Below are 18,876 nucleotides of genomic sequence, written 5' to 3' on the forward strand. Positions count from 1 at the left end.
ATCTCAGTGCATGCTTCCACCATTCATCAGTGTGCTCCATCAAAACACCCGCAGCACTCTTTCCTTGCCTCCACATGCAGTCATCAGCAGGACCAGTTGTTCTCTCCATCTCCACTGCCTCTTCCAGAGTCCCAAATACATGATTTCTGGCCTCAACTGGCCTCCTAACTGATATCCCAGCTCTACTCTTATCTCCACAATCCATCGTCTACACAGCCAGAGAAGTTTTTTAAACAAAAATCAGATTCCGCCATCCTGCTGCATAAAACCCTTCAGTGATTTCCCCTTTGACCTCTCATACCTGAACAAGGTCCTGTATGACTTTGCACTTGCCATATCAGACAATGCTGCCCTCTGCTCACTCTGCCCTAGCTATAGTGACCTTCTTCCTGTTTCCCCCCTACCCCCCAGCCTAGGCCAGCTGGTTCCCTCCCATCCTTCAGGTATCAGCTCAAATTTCTCTTCCTCAAAGAGACTTTCCCTGTCCATTCAATCTAAAATGGTACCCTTCACATTTTCTGCCCCAGCTATTTTTGATCATACCACCATATTGACTTCCTTACCAGCATATTTTATAATCTCAACCACTTCATTTATATTTCTGTATTTGTTTGAGTATGGTCTTTCTCTCAACTAAGATCTGAGCTCCCAGAAGGCAGCAATCTCTTCTAATTTGCAATCTCTTCTATATGTCTAGTGCTTACAGTCTGACCTGGCACATAGTGAATATTCCTCAGATATTTGCTTAATAACTGAATGCTGTTTGCTCTGGCTAGAACACCGTTTCCACATATAACCCACTTTGCTTAATGAATGTCCATGCTTCTTTCAGATCCCACCTCTGAAATTATGCTTCAGGGAAGCCTTCTCCAACTTCCCATAAATGCCTCAAGTTGACATATTGGTGTTTTCAGAATCCTATATAACCCGCCCCTTCACAGAATCTATCATATATGTAATTTTACATTTACTATTTAATTAACGTTTGAGTTTTTACTTCATATTATATCTCCAGATCATAGCTCAATGTTTGACAAACATAAGCATTTGTGAAAATCATGTCAAATAAATAATTTTAAATAACTATGAACATAATACCTACTCTACAAAGAAATTCTGTACAGAGAAAAGCACACCAAAGCATACCTATCAAGATATAAGATAGCTACCTATCATTTCACCAGCAGGGATCCCTGCTGTGCTGTATGTCCTTCCAGGCATTTCCCTATTATGTATATGCATATATATTTTTATTTCTTTATCTACAAAACTAGGCTAGTATGTAATATTAATTCCCATGTGAATGTGAACCTCTGCTCTATTTTGTCAACTTGGAATTCACTATTTTCCATCTTTGCCAAATTAAAATTTAAAAATAGTATTCCATTACTGTTTTAATTAATATTCAATTCTAGTAAAGAAGACCATTTTTTCTATACGTTTATTAGCAAGATGTATTTTTTTTGTGGCTTACATATTCAAACCCTTTCACAAATATGTTTCTGGTGTATTCATATTTTTATTTTCATTCTTGACATAGAAAAATATTAGTCCTTCATCTGTACTATTGTATGCTGCAAATATTTTCCTTTTTCAATTTTATTATTATTATACTTTAAGTTTTAGGGTACATGTGCACAGGGAGGGATAGCATTAAGAGATATACCTAATGCTAAATGACGAGTTAATGGGTGCAAACATTTTCTAGTTGATCATTTGTCATCACATTTTGTAACTGACATGCAGAAATATTGACCTTGTTATATTGTCAAATCTATTATTTATTGCTATGGCTATTGTTTTGCTTGTTATGATCAGAGCAGTCTTTACTAGTTTAAATTACATGTTTACTTAAATTTTCTTCAAATAATTTTATGGTTTTAATTTTTTTACATTTTGCCTTCTAATCCACATATAATTTAGAGTAAAACATAAAGTGGGAATCTAATTTTATATTTTTCCAAAGGATTTACTAATTATTCCAGCCTGTCTTCAACTAAATTCAAATGCTAATTTATTCAAATTCTAAAAATAATGCATGACTGTGTTTATTTCTTGGTATTCTTTTTAGTTTTGGTGCCAACAACAGATTACTCATATTAGAGGCATACATTTAAAAAAATAACTGCTAATGTTTGGCTATTTTCTTTTTTTTTGGCCTTTTATTATATTTAGTTATATTTGATTTATCATATTTTGGTGTCCCTCAATATGTTCCTCTTATTCTTTTTATTTTATTTTATTACACTTTAAGTTTTAGGGTACATGTGCACAACATGCAGGTTTGTTACATATGTATACATGTGCCATGTTGGTGTGCTGCACCCATTAACTCGTCATTTAGCATTAGGTATATCTCCTAATGCTATCTCTCCCCTCTCTCCCGAACCCACAACAGTCCCCAGTGTGTGCTGTTCCCCTTCCCGTGTCCATGTGTTCTCATTGTTCAGTTCCCACCTACGAGTGAGAACATGCGGTGTTCGGTTTTTTGTCCTTGCAATAGTTTGCTGAGAATGATGGTTTCCAGTTTCATCCATGTCCCTACAAAGGACATGAACTCATCATTTTTATGGCTGCATAGTATTCCATGGTGTATATATGCCACATTTTCTTAATCCAGACTATCGTTGTTGGACATTTAGGTTGGTTCCAAGTCTTTGCTATTGTGAATAGTGCCACAATAAAAATACGTGTGCATGTGTCTTTATAGCAGCATGATTTATAAACCTTTGGTTATATACCCAGTAATTGGATGGCTGGGTCAAATGGTATTTCTAGTTCTAGATCCCTGAGGAATCACCACACTGACTTCCACAATGGTTGAACTAGTTTACAGTCCCACCAACAGTGTGAAAGTGTTCCTATTTCTCCACATCCTCTCCAGCACCTGTTGTTTCCTCACTTTTTAATGATCGCCATTCTAACTGGTGTGAGATGGTATCTCATTGTGGTTTTGATTTGCGTTTCTCTGATGGCCAGTGATGGTGAGCATTTTTTCATGTGTCTTTTGGCTGCATAAATGTCTTCTTTTGAGAAGTGTCTGTTGATATCCTTCACCCACTTTTTGATGGGGTTGTTTGTTTTTTTCTTGTAAATTTGTTTGAGTTCATTGTAGATTCTGGATATTAGCCCTTTTTCAGATGAGTAATGTTTGGCTATTTTCAAGTGTTTATTGTTCCAAAGAATTTAATGAGTCCGATTCTGATGCATATATTAGACCTGTGATTCAAGTTGTATTTGATTTGACACCTTTAAAATAGTGAACCATCAAATTTTTGTTATGCATCACCATTTATTCTAAACTCTTTTTATGCCATTGAATAGTGTTTTATAGTTTTGTTTTTATAGGTTCTGTAATTTTTCCTAAATTTACTTCTAGATATTTGCAGTTGAAATTTTAAATAAGCTTGTACATTATAATTTAAAAGTTTACTACTTGTATATTAAAAAGATGTTGATGTGCATTTATTGAAGGCAACTGAGAGTTTTTCAGAGAATTCTCTAGTTTTATAGGATGAACTATACATTTTATAAACCACATAAAAAGATAGTTTGGATTATTTTCAATAATTGGATCTAATGTATTTTTCTTGCCTGAATATATTGGCTAAAACTTTAATAATAATATTTAATGATTGTTGTAACAAACAATAATATTTAACGTCAGTTTTTCTCCTAAAATACAAAACTGTTTGAGAGGAATCCTTTAGTGTTTATTTTGTATTATTATTTAAACCAGTTCTTCTCAACTAATGGTTATACCATCCAAATAAATAGCATTAATTTAAAAGAAGTATCCTTGTAGTCTTCATTTACTGTTTATTCCAAGAATGTTTGCTGAATTTTATTAAACGTATTTCCTTTTTTTGCCAAATTGGTCATGTTCTTAATCTTCACATCTGGTATTAAGGTAAATTATATGAATGGATTATTTCATTTCAAATTATCTTTGTTCACTTGAATGAAACACATTCAAACATAGCTTGCTTTGTTTGTTGCTTTTTTATTTATGATTTTTACATTCTATTTGGATGTTTTCTCAGTTTTCTTTTTTGAGTTATTTTTAGTAGCTATAAACAAGTGTAAAGATTATTTTATGCCTGTTCCCTTAAATTAACTGAGAACAGATTATATAACATAGGAATTATTTGATATTCAACTGATTGGAAGAACATGGTATAAATTTATGTGAGCCAAATGTATTTTTGGAGATAAATCTTTGATAAATTTATATATTTCACTATTCCTTGTTCTTTATGTTTTATTCTTCTCTAGCCAATTATGATAATTCTAAATTACCATTAAAAATTCCTTTTTATAAAGTATTTTTCTCAAAAATGTTAAAGTTGCACTACATAGATTAATATTTTTTACATCATAACTCTAACCTATTCTGTACTTATATTTGAACTGTCATTTCTCATTTTATATATTGGGGTTTTCTTGGTATGATTAAAGTTATTAGAGATTAAACCACTACCTCTTTTTAAAAATTTAATCTTACTAATTTTCTACTTTCTATTTCACCAATTTCTGCCTTTTTCTTGCATTGATTGAGTTCATTAGACTTATGGGTTATTTTGTTTCTAATTTCTCATATTGACAGTTATTCTTCTTTGTTTAGAAGAATTCTTTGTTTAGAATAACTGTCAACATGAAAACTGTCAATAAGAAAAGTTTGTTTGCTTATTCAATCATGAAAGCATTTAATGTGATGACATGTTTTATAATATCTCGTACGCTATACTCTCATTATTGTTATTTCCCAGCTATTCTGTTGGTAAAGTTTTGATATTTTCTTGGATATAAAAGTTATTTAGAAAATAATTTATTATACTTTTTTCTTGTAAGAAATTAAGACTGTTGGTTTATACTTTATTTTAATCTCCATGTTTATTATATTGTGATCACATATTATTATTAAAATTTATTAAGGTTGTAATTATGGATATATATTTTTTAGGGTAAAGAGTAGTTTGATATATAAATTAAATTGCTTTTATTATATTATTCATGTTCTTCATGTTTTCTTTACCTTTTTTAACCTAATTAAAAGATTTGGAACTGAAAGAGATAAACACATGTCTTAGATTGTGATTTTTGTTTCTGTCAATTTCACCTTACGTTTCCTAGAGATTTGCTTTATATTTCTATATTGTATTATCTGCTGTAAAACTTTTCTGACTGTTAGTGTCTCGCTATGATTGAAGGCTTTACTAATGTAAAGTATAATTATTTAACCAATTTGAAACATTTATTTTGATTTTTACCTGTTTTGTTAATAATTTTGAGGCTCCTTTATTTTGTTTCAGATGTCAATGATTTATTCTTATCCAATATTTAACTTTAAATTTCTCCTAGTTGGTTTTAAGTTTTCCTCTGGTAAAAAAGTTATAATTACATTTTGACTTTTAACCCAATTTTTGTATATAGCATTATTTTTAACAAATATTTTGTTTTTGTAATTGGCAAATTTATACTTACTTTCTTATTTCTGTTTTTTTTAAATATACCTTTTTTGTTGCTTTTATTCTTTCACCATTTCATTTTCTTCTTTTTTTTTTTCTATTTTACTATTTATTTTATGGTTTCTTTCATTTTTTTCCCCACTGGTGATTTGGAAAGTATATATACCATTCAAAATTCTAATAAAACAAATTAACTCATATTTACCTCCTATGGCTATAGTTCCAGATTTTTATCTGATAATTTTGAATGGTGAAGATTCGTTTATGTGTCATATTTGCTAAGCTATTATACACAGTTACTCAATCAAACACTAATCTAGATGTTACTGTGAAGGTATTTTGTCAATGTGGTTAACACAGTTGAGTTTAAGGAGATTAGGCCACCCAATAATGTGGGTGGGCCTCATCGATCAGCTGGAAGACCTTAAAAGCAAAACTGAGATTTCTCTGGGGAAGAAGAAATTCTGCCTTAAGACTGCAAACCAGTTCTTCTGTACTTTACAACGTGCTGGCCTGCTTACAGATTTCAAACTCTCCAGCTCCCATAATTGTGTAAATCTATTCCTTGAAATACATCTCTTTATATATAAATGTATGTATATCAATATTTACTATAGCTATTGTATAATTTATATACATAGGTAGGATACAAACATACACACACACACACATGCACATAACCTACTGATTATGTATTTTTTGTATAAAGAGAACTCTAACTAATACATTAACTTTTCAAATGTTATGTCATTTCTTTTACAAGAACAATTATTCGAATTTGTTTTAGGTCGGGCATAGTGGCTCATGCCTGTAATCCCAGGCCTTTCGGAGGCCAAGACGTATGGATCACCTGAGGTCAGGAGTTCAATACCAGCCTGACTGACATGGTGAAACATCTCTACTAAAAATACAAAAATTAGCTGGGCTTGGTGGTGTGTGCCTGTAATCCCAGCTACTTGGGAGACTGAGGCAGGAAAATCACTTGAACCCAAGAGGTAAAGATTGCAATGAGCCAAGACTGTGCCATTGCAATCCATCCTGGCCAATAGACTGAGACCGTGTCAAAAAAAAAAAAAAAAAAAGGAATTTGTTTTGTTTTAATAACCATAGTTACACTATAATATTTAAATTATTTCAGTGCTTCTTAGTTATTTATATTATTCTCAAATTTTATTTCCGTTCCCAATTTTTAAATTTAGTTTAATCTCTTTATTTGAACACTGAATTTTCTTCCATTTTCCACATGAGCGTCTTAGCAGTGTGTCCAATTCTTTGGTCACAATATTTTTTTCCTTAAACATTTATAGATGTGGCATCACGATCTTCCCACATGTGATGGTGTAGAGGTGAATGCTAAGGCTAGAAAGCTTGATGTTCCTTTCCTTTACCTTTTGTTCACTCTATTTTTCTTATACTATGAAGATAATGTAATAAAGCAATCACCATCCTTGATATTAATCTTTTCTAATAAAATGTAACTATTCCCATATTTTCTATGTGTATTTCAGTTATAGTTTTTATTATTCTTTCTGTTGTAGTTATTCTGAGTTCTTACTAAAAAGACATATGACCCATAGATAGCTTTTAATTTTCTGATCTCTATTTCTAGTACTTTATCTTTTGTTATTTTTATTTCGTAGTCTTATCCTCTGTGTTCAGATAGGTCTCCATCAGTTTGTTCTTCATTTTACCTATTCAGTTTGAGGAAGCAATGATTCTGTTCTTCACTGCCTCCAATGCATTATTAAATTTCACAATATACTTCATATGTTTCATCTCCCTCTTATTTTATTTCTGTCTATATCTTAATGAGGTACCTTTTCAGCTTAGACATAGTATTCTTACCTCATACTTCATCTCTTATCTCATGGAATTCATATATTTTAAGATTTTATGGACAGCAATAATTACATATTATCTAAAATTTTCTCCTGAAATAAACTATGTTCCTCTACTACCTTTTGCATGTTTTGTTCTCCTTCTGTTATGTTATAGAGATATTTTTTAAATTCCCTATAATCGCTTATTTTTCTACTTGCTCATCCTTTAATTATAATGTTTAACCTAAAAATCAGTTTCATATTGTAACAAAATCTCAAGCAGAAGCAACCTAAACAACCACCAAGAAAAAGCTCTAAGTTACTCTCATTCCTTACCTCTCATTTCCTGAGGCAATATCAGCTCCAAGATGTGTCCAGGAGTTCTTAGGGTAAGCACTGCAAAGCTGAACTTTCCCATAAACCCCTGAAAATAAAAGGAGTAACAGTTGGACAGAAAAATCCTTCAGAGGAATGAAAGCCAGGTAAGTAAAAGTCATTCCAGAGGCTGTTGTGCAAAACATGTGATATAGAATCTCTATATGAAGGTTCCATATTATCAAAAGCATTATTTAAATGCTCTATTTTACAATACTAAGATATATCTCACATGGCTATGAAACTTATTCTCTCAAATGCTATAGAAGAAAGAATGCTACACCACATCACAATAATCTAAAAGGTGGGAAAATAGACCACTCTAATGACTAAAGTTGAAGAGGTACTCCTTTCCACTTTTATGTGACTCCAAACCATTTGCAATTCTTTTGGAAGTTAACCAGTTTTGATATTTTTTGTTATACACTAGGTTCTCCAAAAGCATGGTTAATTCTATTTCCTTAGGATAGAGTTTTGGAGCTATTAGCTTTATGTTTAGTGGCTGGACTTAATATTTTGTCTTATAAATATCAAGGGAGAGATTTCTAAGTCCTTTGTTTCAAAATGCAATTTATTTCAGACTAGCAAATTAAAGTCTTAGCAGAAATGTGCTTGATACAGCCCAGTTTTATTTTTTCATGTCTTTCTTCCTATATATTTTATTGCCATTTTCAATCATAATTCCTCATATTCTAGTGGTTTAAAGTGTTTTGACCACGAACCTCACCAGTAAAAGAAAAAACATGTGATTGTGTACTCTAAGCACATATATATTTATTTTATTTAGATAACTCAGATATTTATATTTAGATAAAAAATATACACATACATGAATATACTAATATATATTGGAATAGAAGTTCTAATATTTTATTCCTGCACCCAAATGTATTGTCTGCATATCCCTGGATTGATGCACTGTATTTTATTGCAAGTCACTAATCTAAAAATTTAAAAATTTTACAATTTTCTTCAGAAAACATAGAAATAAAAGAAGCAGGAAACCACTAAGGTACAAATCATATGCCTTTGGTGTTCATCTGATAAGGACCAAAAAAAAATCCCAGTTAATTAGAACTTAACCAACTGTTTATATCAACATCCACATTTTTTCCATATATCAACTATGAAAATGTCAGAAGATAAGAAAACTAAATCAGGATAAATGGATATAAAAAGAACCCCATTTTCAGGACGTGTCCTGAAACCAATCTTTCATAATAGCATTTATATATTTCATAAGACATCATCATCTAAAACCAAATCCATCTTTTTTCACTATGGGCTAAGTAAGCTAGGCTGAGAAGGATCCTGAAGTAATTTAAAGAGATTTCCAACCAAAGCATTTATAACAAAAAGCAGTTCATGTCCATAAATTTGAATTATCCAGAAAATTCAATTGACCAGAAAAGCAGATTTCTTGGTCATTTCCAATCATCAAAGGTTTACTGTAAAATGACACCATTTCTTAGTTGTTTCAAGAAGATTACAAATGATTTAATACGATTAAAATTTGTCATCTACTTATGATACTACAAAAATTTGAGCATGCAGTAAAAGAAATACTTCATTCTTTATTTCAATTTAGTATCAAAGAAAATTTCAAAGACACTAGTTTGACCGTACAGCCAGGATCGGGGATCAGAGCAGGTATCTGTGGATAGTCCTAACAGAAAGTTTGTTCCAGTGTTATCATGTTACAGAAAAGAGTGGATACCACAGGCAAAAGGAGATCAAACATTCTTATAATAATCCATCTAGTTTGTCAACTTGGAAAAATTAAAACATTCTTGAACCTCTTGTTATTAGAAAGATAAAATAAATAGCATGCATGGAAAAAGTCTTTGGAAACTATAAAGTGCTATCAAAGTATTATATGACAATAGTTATATATTATGGAACTAAGTTAAGAAACTTCATACTATCTTAACATTATTGTCTCCACTCTATTGAGTACTGAGATCCAGAGAGGGAGCCATTGACTGCTAATGAATATTAAATTTATATCTCATAGTGTTCAGAAACCTCAGAAATGATGGTCCTTGCTCTTTTTCCACAAGGAAAAATGGCTTACTTGAAAACCTCCAACATAGCAATGCATCTAAGGGAAAATCCAAGAAAATTAACAACCAATTTTCTTTAAAAATGTTCATATTTTTTCTTTTAGCTAATTTTTTCTCACTTATATAATAGTTGAAATAAGTTCACTATATTTTATTATTCTTTTAGATATTGTATTGTCACATAGCTTAAATATAACATATTCTTTTAGCTATTGTATTGTCATACAGCTTAAATATAATAACATATTTTTAAATATAATAACATATTTAAGCTGTGTGACAATACAATATCTAAAAGAGTAATAAAGTATAGTGAACTTATTTTAACTATTATATAAATGAGGGAAAAATAACTAAAAAAATGAACATTCTTGAAGAAAATTGCTTCATGCCAAGAGTTATCCCTCCTTACTTATAAAATTAATAATGCCCATATAGAAAAAGTGAGAAAATACTTTAAATCTGATGAACATTCTCCTATCCCTCAAAACTGAGTTAGTTGGGGATACATACATATGGTTATACAAGGCCAGTCCCCGTTTCTGTACTTTTACATACACCAATTTAAAATAGGATTTGGTATTGTGGCAATAGCAAATAAAGAAATTGTCAACAGTGAACGTTTCTTATTAATTTATAGATCTATCAGTTGTATAAATGTATCAATAATTAAGTAGTATTTATAGTTGATAATATTGACTCAGTTGAAACTTTAGTGTCTGACTAATCTGGATCTTAATCCAAATGCTGACACTATAAAGCTGTGTGGTTTTCTGCATGTCATTCATCATCTCTGAGTCTTAGTTTTGACATCTCTAAAATGGACACTGCTCACAAGAGAGCTGGTAAGTGAAATAATAAATATAAATTGCCTAAAAGGGTGTTTGGAATTTAACATATGTTCTATGAATAGTATTTCTCTATCAAACACAAGCACACAATACACACACATGCATTTTATTTTTAATAAAAACTATATTATACTCTTACCAATTGTTCCTGGGTCAATATGAATTCCATTCATACGGTCACAAAAGACTCCCTCTGAGGCTCTAAGGAGAATCAGAAGCTTTTGTTCCTTTTCTAAGGGATTTTCTAAAGTACCTGTTTACAAAGAAAAGTATATCATTCAAATCAATTTGAAATTAAAAGAAAGAGAGGGAGAAATTGTGGTATAATTTCAATAATGCAATGTAGATACTGTGAAGTAGACTATATGGAGGAGTCAATGGTTATGCAGATGAAATAAGAGTAGGAAAAAAAAGATTCAGTAAACTTCTTTGAAGGAGGCTCATGTATTATTCACCAGATATTCACTCTTCTTTCTTTATTAGGGCAGTGTAAACTTTCCTGACCTACTAATATTTATCCTGGTCGTATGACTTGCTTTGGCCACTGAAATTTGTGTGAAAGTGGTAGGAATATTAGTTTTCAGTTGATGCTTTAAGGGACTTGGCAAGTTGTTTTGTTTTGTTTTATTTCACTTTTTACCAGATCTCTTTCAATGTTGTTCTCTACCATGAACAGAGAATTCCTTAAATAGCCTGTGGTATCTGAATGAAGAGATATACAGAGCAAACCTGAATAGAACACACACGCTGGAGCCAAGTTCAACCAAGTCTAACACAAATATTTCTTGATGTAAACCACTGAGATTTGGGGATTATTTGTTACACACCATTATTACGGCAAAATCTGCCTGATACACTGTCTATGGCTAGATAACCTTCAAATCTCTTTATATGCATTTTAGCATTTACTCCTCAAAACAAACCTGAGAAGTCAGTATAATTATTACCCCAGTTTTAAATATTTGCACACAAAGAGGCTTACAGGTTAAGGGACTTGTCTAAATTGATCCAACTATTAAGTAACAGAATCTATTTGAACAAAGATCTGTTTATGCTAAGTGTTTATTTAACAAATAAGAGGTTATTTTCTAAAACTAAATTCTTTTAGCAGCATAAAGACTCATAAAGACATAAGGCTATGATACTCAGACAGCAGTTGGAATTGTTTCTGACCTAATTTTATTGATGTTAACAGTGGAGTTTGGTATGAAAATTCATACTTCTATGGTATGAGAATTGTTCAGGGAATTTGTCAAATTAGTGTTAGTGAGTATGGATCTAAGGAAGGTTAGTTTCAATGGAAAATATGTCTTAGAGTACAAAAATATTAAAGTTATTAAAGTCAGTTGCTCGAGAAATAACTGGTGGGAAGGTAATCCCAAAATTATATTCCAAATCAGACAGGTTAATAAAAACCACCGGCTATCAAATGCGACTTCCCAGTTTATACATTCCCGAAAAGATAACCAAAAATGACATTGCTAAATGCAATGTGAAATAACTAGTAAACTTACAATTGCCTGGTTTTCATCTTGGTTGCTGGTCTTTTGAGCAACATAAAATCATCCCCCCTAGCTGACACTTCCTATATACCTGGATAGCCAAAAGGCACAAGGTAAGTCTAAAGCTTGCTATGTACCTATTTTTATAGTTCAGCCTTCACAGCCATTACTCTAGTACTCTGCTGAAAGCAAGCAAGATTCAGACAGGTAAGTAAATCTGCCTAGAGGCATATAGTAGGTCAATGGGTGAGTAAGCCTACGTATTTCCAATCATATGCAAAGGTGTGTTGCTCCTCTGTGTAGGTAACGCCACTCCTCAGCTGAGAGCCTGATGCATCATCTTAGTGAAAATAAAGATGTGCTAGAGCAGAAAGAAGGGAAGCAGGGGAGGATGAAAATGTTTAGTAAATGTGTATGGCATAGCTGTTATCTTGCCATTACAAGTCTGTCCAGTAAGCTGTTTTCCAACTGTGATTTCATTTATTTCACGGAGGGTAGTTTAGAGTCTTTGGGAAAAAAAAAAAAAAAAATAGCCTAGCACTAAAGAGATACCAGAGAGAAAAAAGTAGGATAGTTTTTGCCCTAGAGAAATATATGCGGAATCCCACAAAAAGAGTTCGGCGTTCCTCTAAAATTAGAGATTAAATCAATTATGCAACCCAACACTGCAGCACATGTGGAGCTTTCGCAGAAAGTCTGGGCAAAATTAGTTAGCCTGCCGTGATCTTTTGCTATCTGCCGATGGCCAGAATTTGGCTTCCTTTTTGTAACTGAGAGAAAACGAAAGATGAAGAATAGGGACTAAGTAGAAAGAAGGCAAAGGTGACCTAAGAGAAGGAAGTACATGCTATTGTAACATTAAAATGAAATGCTTCTTGAATGTGTAAAAGCTGATAAATGGAAAGCTTTAAAGGCTGAGATCCTCATTTTCTTCTCAAATCTAGCAATCAAAGAAAGGTGAGGTGCTCTCTCCAGCATGGACTTTGCCCCTAAATGAGGGTAGCCACCTCTGAGACAGAAGATGCTCAGGATATGCAGCTCACCCTTGGTTTACCTTTGTAAAGCTTCTCTAAACTATAGTAAGAGGCATATTAAACCTGGGCAAATTTATGTATTCATAACGGGAGGGAAAATAATTGTCACTGTGCTGCAAAGACATTCCAGATATTTTCACATGCACAATTTAATTCTCACAATTTTATGATGAATACAGTTGAGGTTCTGATGAGGAAACTGAGGCAAAGAGAGGTTAAGTAGCTTGTCAGGAATCACACAGCTGTTAAATGGTGAAGTTGGGCCTTAGACTTAATAAGTACCATCCTAGGACATGTGGGTATGGAGGAATAGAAAAGAAGTAAAGGGAAGCAGACATTACTTAGTATGATGGTGGGCAGTGAAGGGGAAACAATGTGTTCCAGATACTAAAATCACCTGGAGAGATGGAAGAAAATGAGTTCTGGCATATGAAAGATAATCATTATAATTATTTGGGGAATATGGTACAAATGGGTTCCAGGAACTTCAAAAGGTAAGAATAAGAAAAAAAGACATTTCATTATTGTATTAACTAAAGCTCTTTGATGGAATCAAGTATAATCCTAGTTTGCACTTAAGCCCACTCTATCAACATGACTCACCAGACCTTGTACCAAGCCAACCCATAAGAAATTATTTACCCTTCCTTCAACTCACTCTCCTCTGTGCTCATGAGATTTCCCAGCGTTTATGTTTTACCCTCATCTTAACTAACTCTGATTCATCCCTCAAAACTTGGCTCCACCGTAATTTATTCCTAAAAGCCTTCTATGATCTTGAATTAGATGCCCCCTTTTGTGTGTAAAATCTTCTGTACCCCTTGCTAAAGTAATTCTACTTCAAGAAACTTGTCCTAAAGAACTAGTAGGGGACAAGGACAAAGAATAATGCTCAAAGTTCTCCACTGCAGTGTTCTTTATTTATAATTGGCAACATTTAAAAACACCTTGAAATAGCAAACAATTAGAAATATTTTTGCCCATTTTAAACTCCTTCCTTTCTTCCCAGACTTTCTGACATACTTAATAGCTGAAACGTACAAGTCCCCAAGCAACCATATACTCCCTTGACTCTGCCCCCCTCTGCCTTCATTCCTGTTTTTGTCACGGCCAACTCTTACATACTTTCAAACCCAGTTCAGATGCCACCTCTTCTGGAAATGCCCTTGTCAACTAAGTCTGGGTTAAGTGACCTTCTAAGGGCTATCACAGAATGCCATGTTTTGCCACAATACTTCTAAAACTATACTGTAAGGGCCATTTACCTGATTGCCTCCTTCTCTCAGTGAGCACAAGAAGAAACTATGTACTGCCAGCAGAGTTTATTTGAAGATATTTTATTCCATAAATGTTTAACTTGGTAATTTTTACCAACCCTCCTGGAGAAAACAATTGGAATAAAGAGAAATACCCCATAGTAATAAAAGATTAATTTCACCAGTAAATTACAACTTTTAAGCATTCATGTACCTACCATTAGCTTAAAAATATATACTGCAAAAATCAACAGAACTACAAGGACAAATGGATATACCTATAATACTTGTAGTAAAGCCAACACAACTGTTGCTAAAAAAAATACAATAATGATACAGCAGTTTTGAATAATGCAATTTGCATATTTGACATAACAGGCATAGATGGAAAACTAGACCCACAAAGAATGCACATTCTTTTAAAGCTTGCACAAGACATTTTAAAAAATTGATCATATGATGATGATAAAGCAGTTTAACAAATTTTAAAAAATTGGAATTATACAGCATTTGTTTTCTGACCATAGTTCCATCAAAATTTACAATTCATAATAAAAAAAATTTCAAAAGTGAGCTATATTAAAGATCTTTCCAATTATCAAAGAATACCATTAAGAAAGTAAAAAAGCAGCCAGACGTGGTGGCTCATGCCTGTAATCCCAGCACTTTGGGAGGCCAAGGCAGGCGGATCACAAAGTCAAGAGATCTAGACCATTCTGGCCAACATGGTGAAACCTTGTCTCTACTAAAAACACAAAAATTAGCTGGGCATGGTGCCACACACCTGTAGTACCAGCTACTCAAGAGGCTGAGGCAGGAGAATAGCTTGAATCCCAGTCGCGGAGGTTGCAGTGAGCTGAGATCGCGCCACACTGCACTCCAGCCTGGTGACAGAGCGAGACTCCATCTCAAAGAAAAAAAAGAAAAAAGAAAGTAAAAAAGCAAGCCACAGAATGGGAAAAGACATTTGTACTACATATAACCAACACAAGATACATTCCAAAATATATAAATGACTTTGATAAATCAATATAAAACAGGTACATTCGTCATTAAAAAAGTGTAAGAGAACAGCTATTTCACAAAACAAGATACTCTCAAATAAATAATAAATACATTCTACTATGCTCAATCATATCATAAAAAAGAAATAAAAATTAAAACAAGAATGAGATCTCACTACATATCCAGTAGACTGGATTTATAATGTTTAATTAAGCATATATTTTTCATTTTATAAAATTTGTTGTATATGTGTGTCATTTTCCACAATTAATAAAAATATATTAAATGACTATGTTCCAAGAATACTCTTCAATGAGTTTTGTTGATCAAAAGAGGAGAAACTGGCCAAAATTTTAGTCACATCTTCTGAATATACTATTTTCCAGGTGCTATTCACTGAATCCAAAGCAACAAATTGTATTTTTATATAATTTGTATTTTTATCTGAGTTAATCTTAAAACTCTATAAATATCATGACTGCACATGAAAGATAAAGAAATTATCCCCAAAATAAATTTTGTACATTTTTCCCTTGTCCTCAGAAGTGGGTTAAATGGTGATGACTTTGGAAGTTGAGCTTCCACCCAAAGCACAACTATTTTTCTCATGCCCTGCAATAGCGATTTTTCTCCAGACCAGAGCCTCTAGAACCTTCTTACTATCATATAAACCCAACCTGGTAAATAGCACTGAACCAAGTAAATTGCAGCACATATTTTTTTCTGAATTAGCTTTTAATTCCCAGTGTATATTTGACTCGCTTATTCCTAAAACATTCCTCCCCAGTAGAATCGATTCCATCTGAAAATAAATGTAGGGTAGAATGGGGCTTGCAGTCCAGTAAGATAAAAATTGGTTATAAAAATCAGTAGGCATTATCAAATTATAATGTCCAACCCCTCATACAGTGATTTTATTCAGGCTAACAAATTTTTATTTTTAATGAGGCCTCTCAATTTATCAATTAATGGAATATTAAAATAAACATGAAAATATGTTATTCATTCACTACTTGCAAAATGTACAAAAATTCTTAAAACTTCCTCCATAAGGTCGAGCAAATTACCTCATTTCTTTAAGACTTAGTTTCCTCAATGATAAAAAGGCACAATAATAGCATCCATTTTTTGTGAGGTTAAATGATTTAGTCCATGCTAATAGTACATGGCACAGTGTCTGTATATGATACATGTTTTTAAAAAATGTTGGCTCTTAGCAATATTAATAATAGTAGTAAAAAAACAGTAATAGTAACCATGGAGGTATCACACTTATTTAAAATTAACCTTTAAATTTGAAAACTTAAAAAAATAAGGCAAGCTCTTCCTAGCAAGTAATGTCTAATTCCTAAAGTACTAGCTAGACACTAGACATTTCAAAGCAAAAATATTAAGTGACTACTTATTTCAATGTCCAGCCCAAGGAACTTCAGAAAACACAAAGTTTACCTTAAACTGAAACATTCCTGTAAGTTTTCTGACTAAAAAAAAAAATCGTTCATTCATTCATTTATTCACTAGTTTTCCTAAAATTATTTTGTTTGTATGCAAAATTAAATAGTTTATAGTAAGTTTATTATATGATTATTTTAATAACTAAATAAATCCCTAAGAAATATTATATTACTGTTATATGGATTCATGAATCAAAAGTACAGTTTAAGAAAGACTGATTTAAAAATTATTAAAATAGGAAAGATGATTACTGCAAATGCCTTTAGTAGAGACTAACTGATGTCCCAATAGGACAGAAGAATCTTTATTTGTATTAGTGTTTGGCTTAAAAAATATACTAAAACTACACACACACATATAGATTTAAGGATAATGTGATGTTGTGAGAGAACTAATATCCATCAGAAAATAAACAGATCTTTCTATTCTTAATATCATTTTGAAATAAGTGTTATTTAACTGTTGGCTGCCAGCTTTATTAGGGACTCTCCAAGCACAGAAATGAGTTTTAGTGTTTCCTGTACCTCTAGGGGGCAAAGCTTTTACACTTTTGCTCCTATGGTTAAATAAGTAACAGCTTCAAAAGTCACATCCCTTTTATGTCACCTTTTTATTTTATCAAACAACTGTTAATTTGATTAGGGAACTGTGCATCTAAATAAACTGAACAAACCATCTATTTTGCAAGTATCTATGTACACTTATACACATTGCATATGTGGGTATTTGTGTCATTTTCTAATCATAGTTAAATTTGAAGGAGGACATACTTTTTTAACTTTATATATTTTTTTAAATGAACATCACATACAAGATTCTTTCTGGCTGCTCAATGGGTCTGACTACTGGGTATTGTGGCTTTAAGCTGAAGGATATTTTTTAATCTACGCTTTTCTCAGGTTTGTCTCCTTCTTATTACTTAATCATCCAATGAGCCTTACAGAACTGTCAGTTTGAAAGGCAATAAACTGTGTATGGATTTTTCTTCTTCTTTAGGATTGAGAAAGTCCCAATCATGGAAACAACGAAAGAAACTTCCATACACCTAGTACTTCATTTCCTGACAATCAAAGGCATGTGCTAATGATGACCTTAGGCTCCTGGCTACAAATGTGAGACAGAGCTGACAAATACCCATCACTGACCCTGAAAAACAATATGTGACAAGTTTTAGGATAAAAGCCCGAGTGCCTAGGATAATTACTGAGCAACTAGACAGTGCATCATGTGACCTGGTTGTGACAGGCCAAAGAAACAATGAACTGCTGTGCCCCCAGGGATACCAATAGTTGGGGCATATCTTGTTGACTAGGGATCGAGGAGGGTTCTATTAAACTTTAAATATCCATTAGGATATGTGTTTCAAAAATGTATTTTTACAATACAAATAAATTTTATAAAATTATATAAATTTATTATTTTATATTATTTAAATAATATATTTATTTTATATTATTTTAATAATTAATACAAATGTATTATTATTGGTAACTCCTATCTGAAGTCCTCCTAAAAATATTAAAAGAAGATTTTTCATTTGCAGTTTTAAAAGTACAAGATTAAAACAGTCTTTATTGAGTTGAATGTTTGGGTCAATAACAAGTTAACAGCACTGATATCTAGAACAACAAGGAACATATTTGTTAAAGCATGAGAACAATGTCTCACATAAGAGGAGACATTGATGAAAGGGATGGGCTCAGACAGCTATTCATGGGCAAAGCTTTTATATGTTTAAAAAAACATTTAAATCAAACAACAAACAAATGTTTATTGAACAAGCTTTGAGTTGGGGACATCTTTAAGTCAGTTTTCCTGTTCTAACAGATTGTAAAAATGAAAATACCTTGAATCCTACAACACACCAACTTTTTCAATTTGTTTTTGTAACTCCTTTTTTCCTTTCACATAGGGGATAAATACATTGTAGTCATTTAAACATTAACACCATAATTTCTTCCTCACAGATGTAGACATTTAAGTGTAAAGAGATTGAATGTTTTCCAAGAAAAAGGCAGTGAGCTGAAAGACAAACCTAAATATGCCC

At 32.3% G+C, this 18,876-nt stretch overlaps 1 protein-coding gene across 2 annotated transcripts in view; it reads right to left on the bottom strand.

Moving 5' to 3' along the window:
* PKHD1 (PKHD1 ciliary IPT domain containing fibrocystin/polyductin) overlaps nucleotides 1-18,876 on the bottom strand; it is a 485,172-nt gene that overhangs the window by 156,403 nt on the left and 309,893 nt on the right. For both annotated transcript variants that reach the window (XM_024248417.3, XM_009241952.4), the window contains exons 54-55: nucleotides 10,717-10,830; nucleotides 7,625-7,712 (exon numbers count right to left, since the gene is read on the bottom strand). In XM_024248417.3, the coding sequence (XP_024104185.3) occupies nucleotides 7,625-7,712; nucleotides 10,717-10,830 (202 nt within the window). The remainder of the gene's footprint in view (nucleotides 1-7,624; nucleotides 7,713-10,716; nucleotides 10,831-18,876) is intronic.

The sequence above is a fragment of the Pongo abelii genome, chromosome 5 (genome assembly GCF_028885655.2).
Source record: "Pongo abelii isolate AG06213 chromosome 5, NHGRI_mPonAbe1-v2.0_pri, whole genome shotgun sequence".
NCBI classification, from domain to species: Eukaryota; Metazoa; Chordata; class Mammalia; order Primates; family Hominidae; genus Pongo; species Pongo abelii.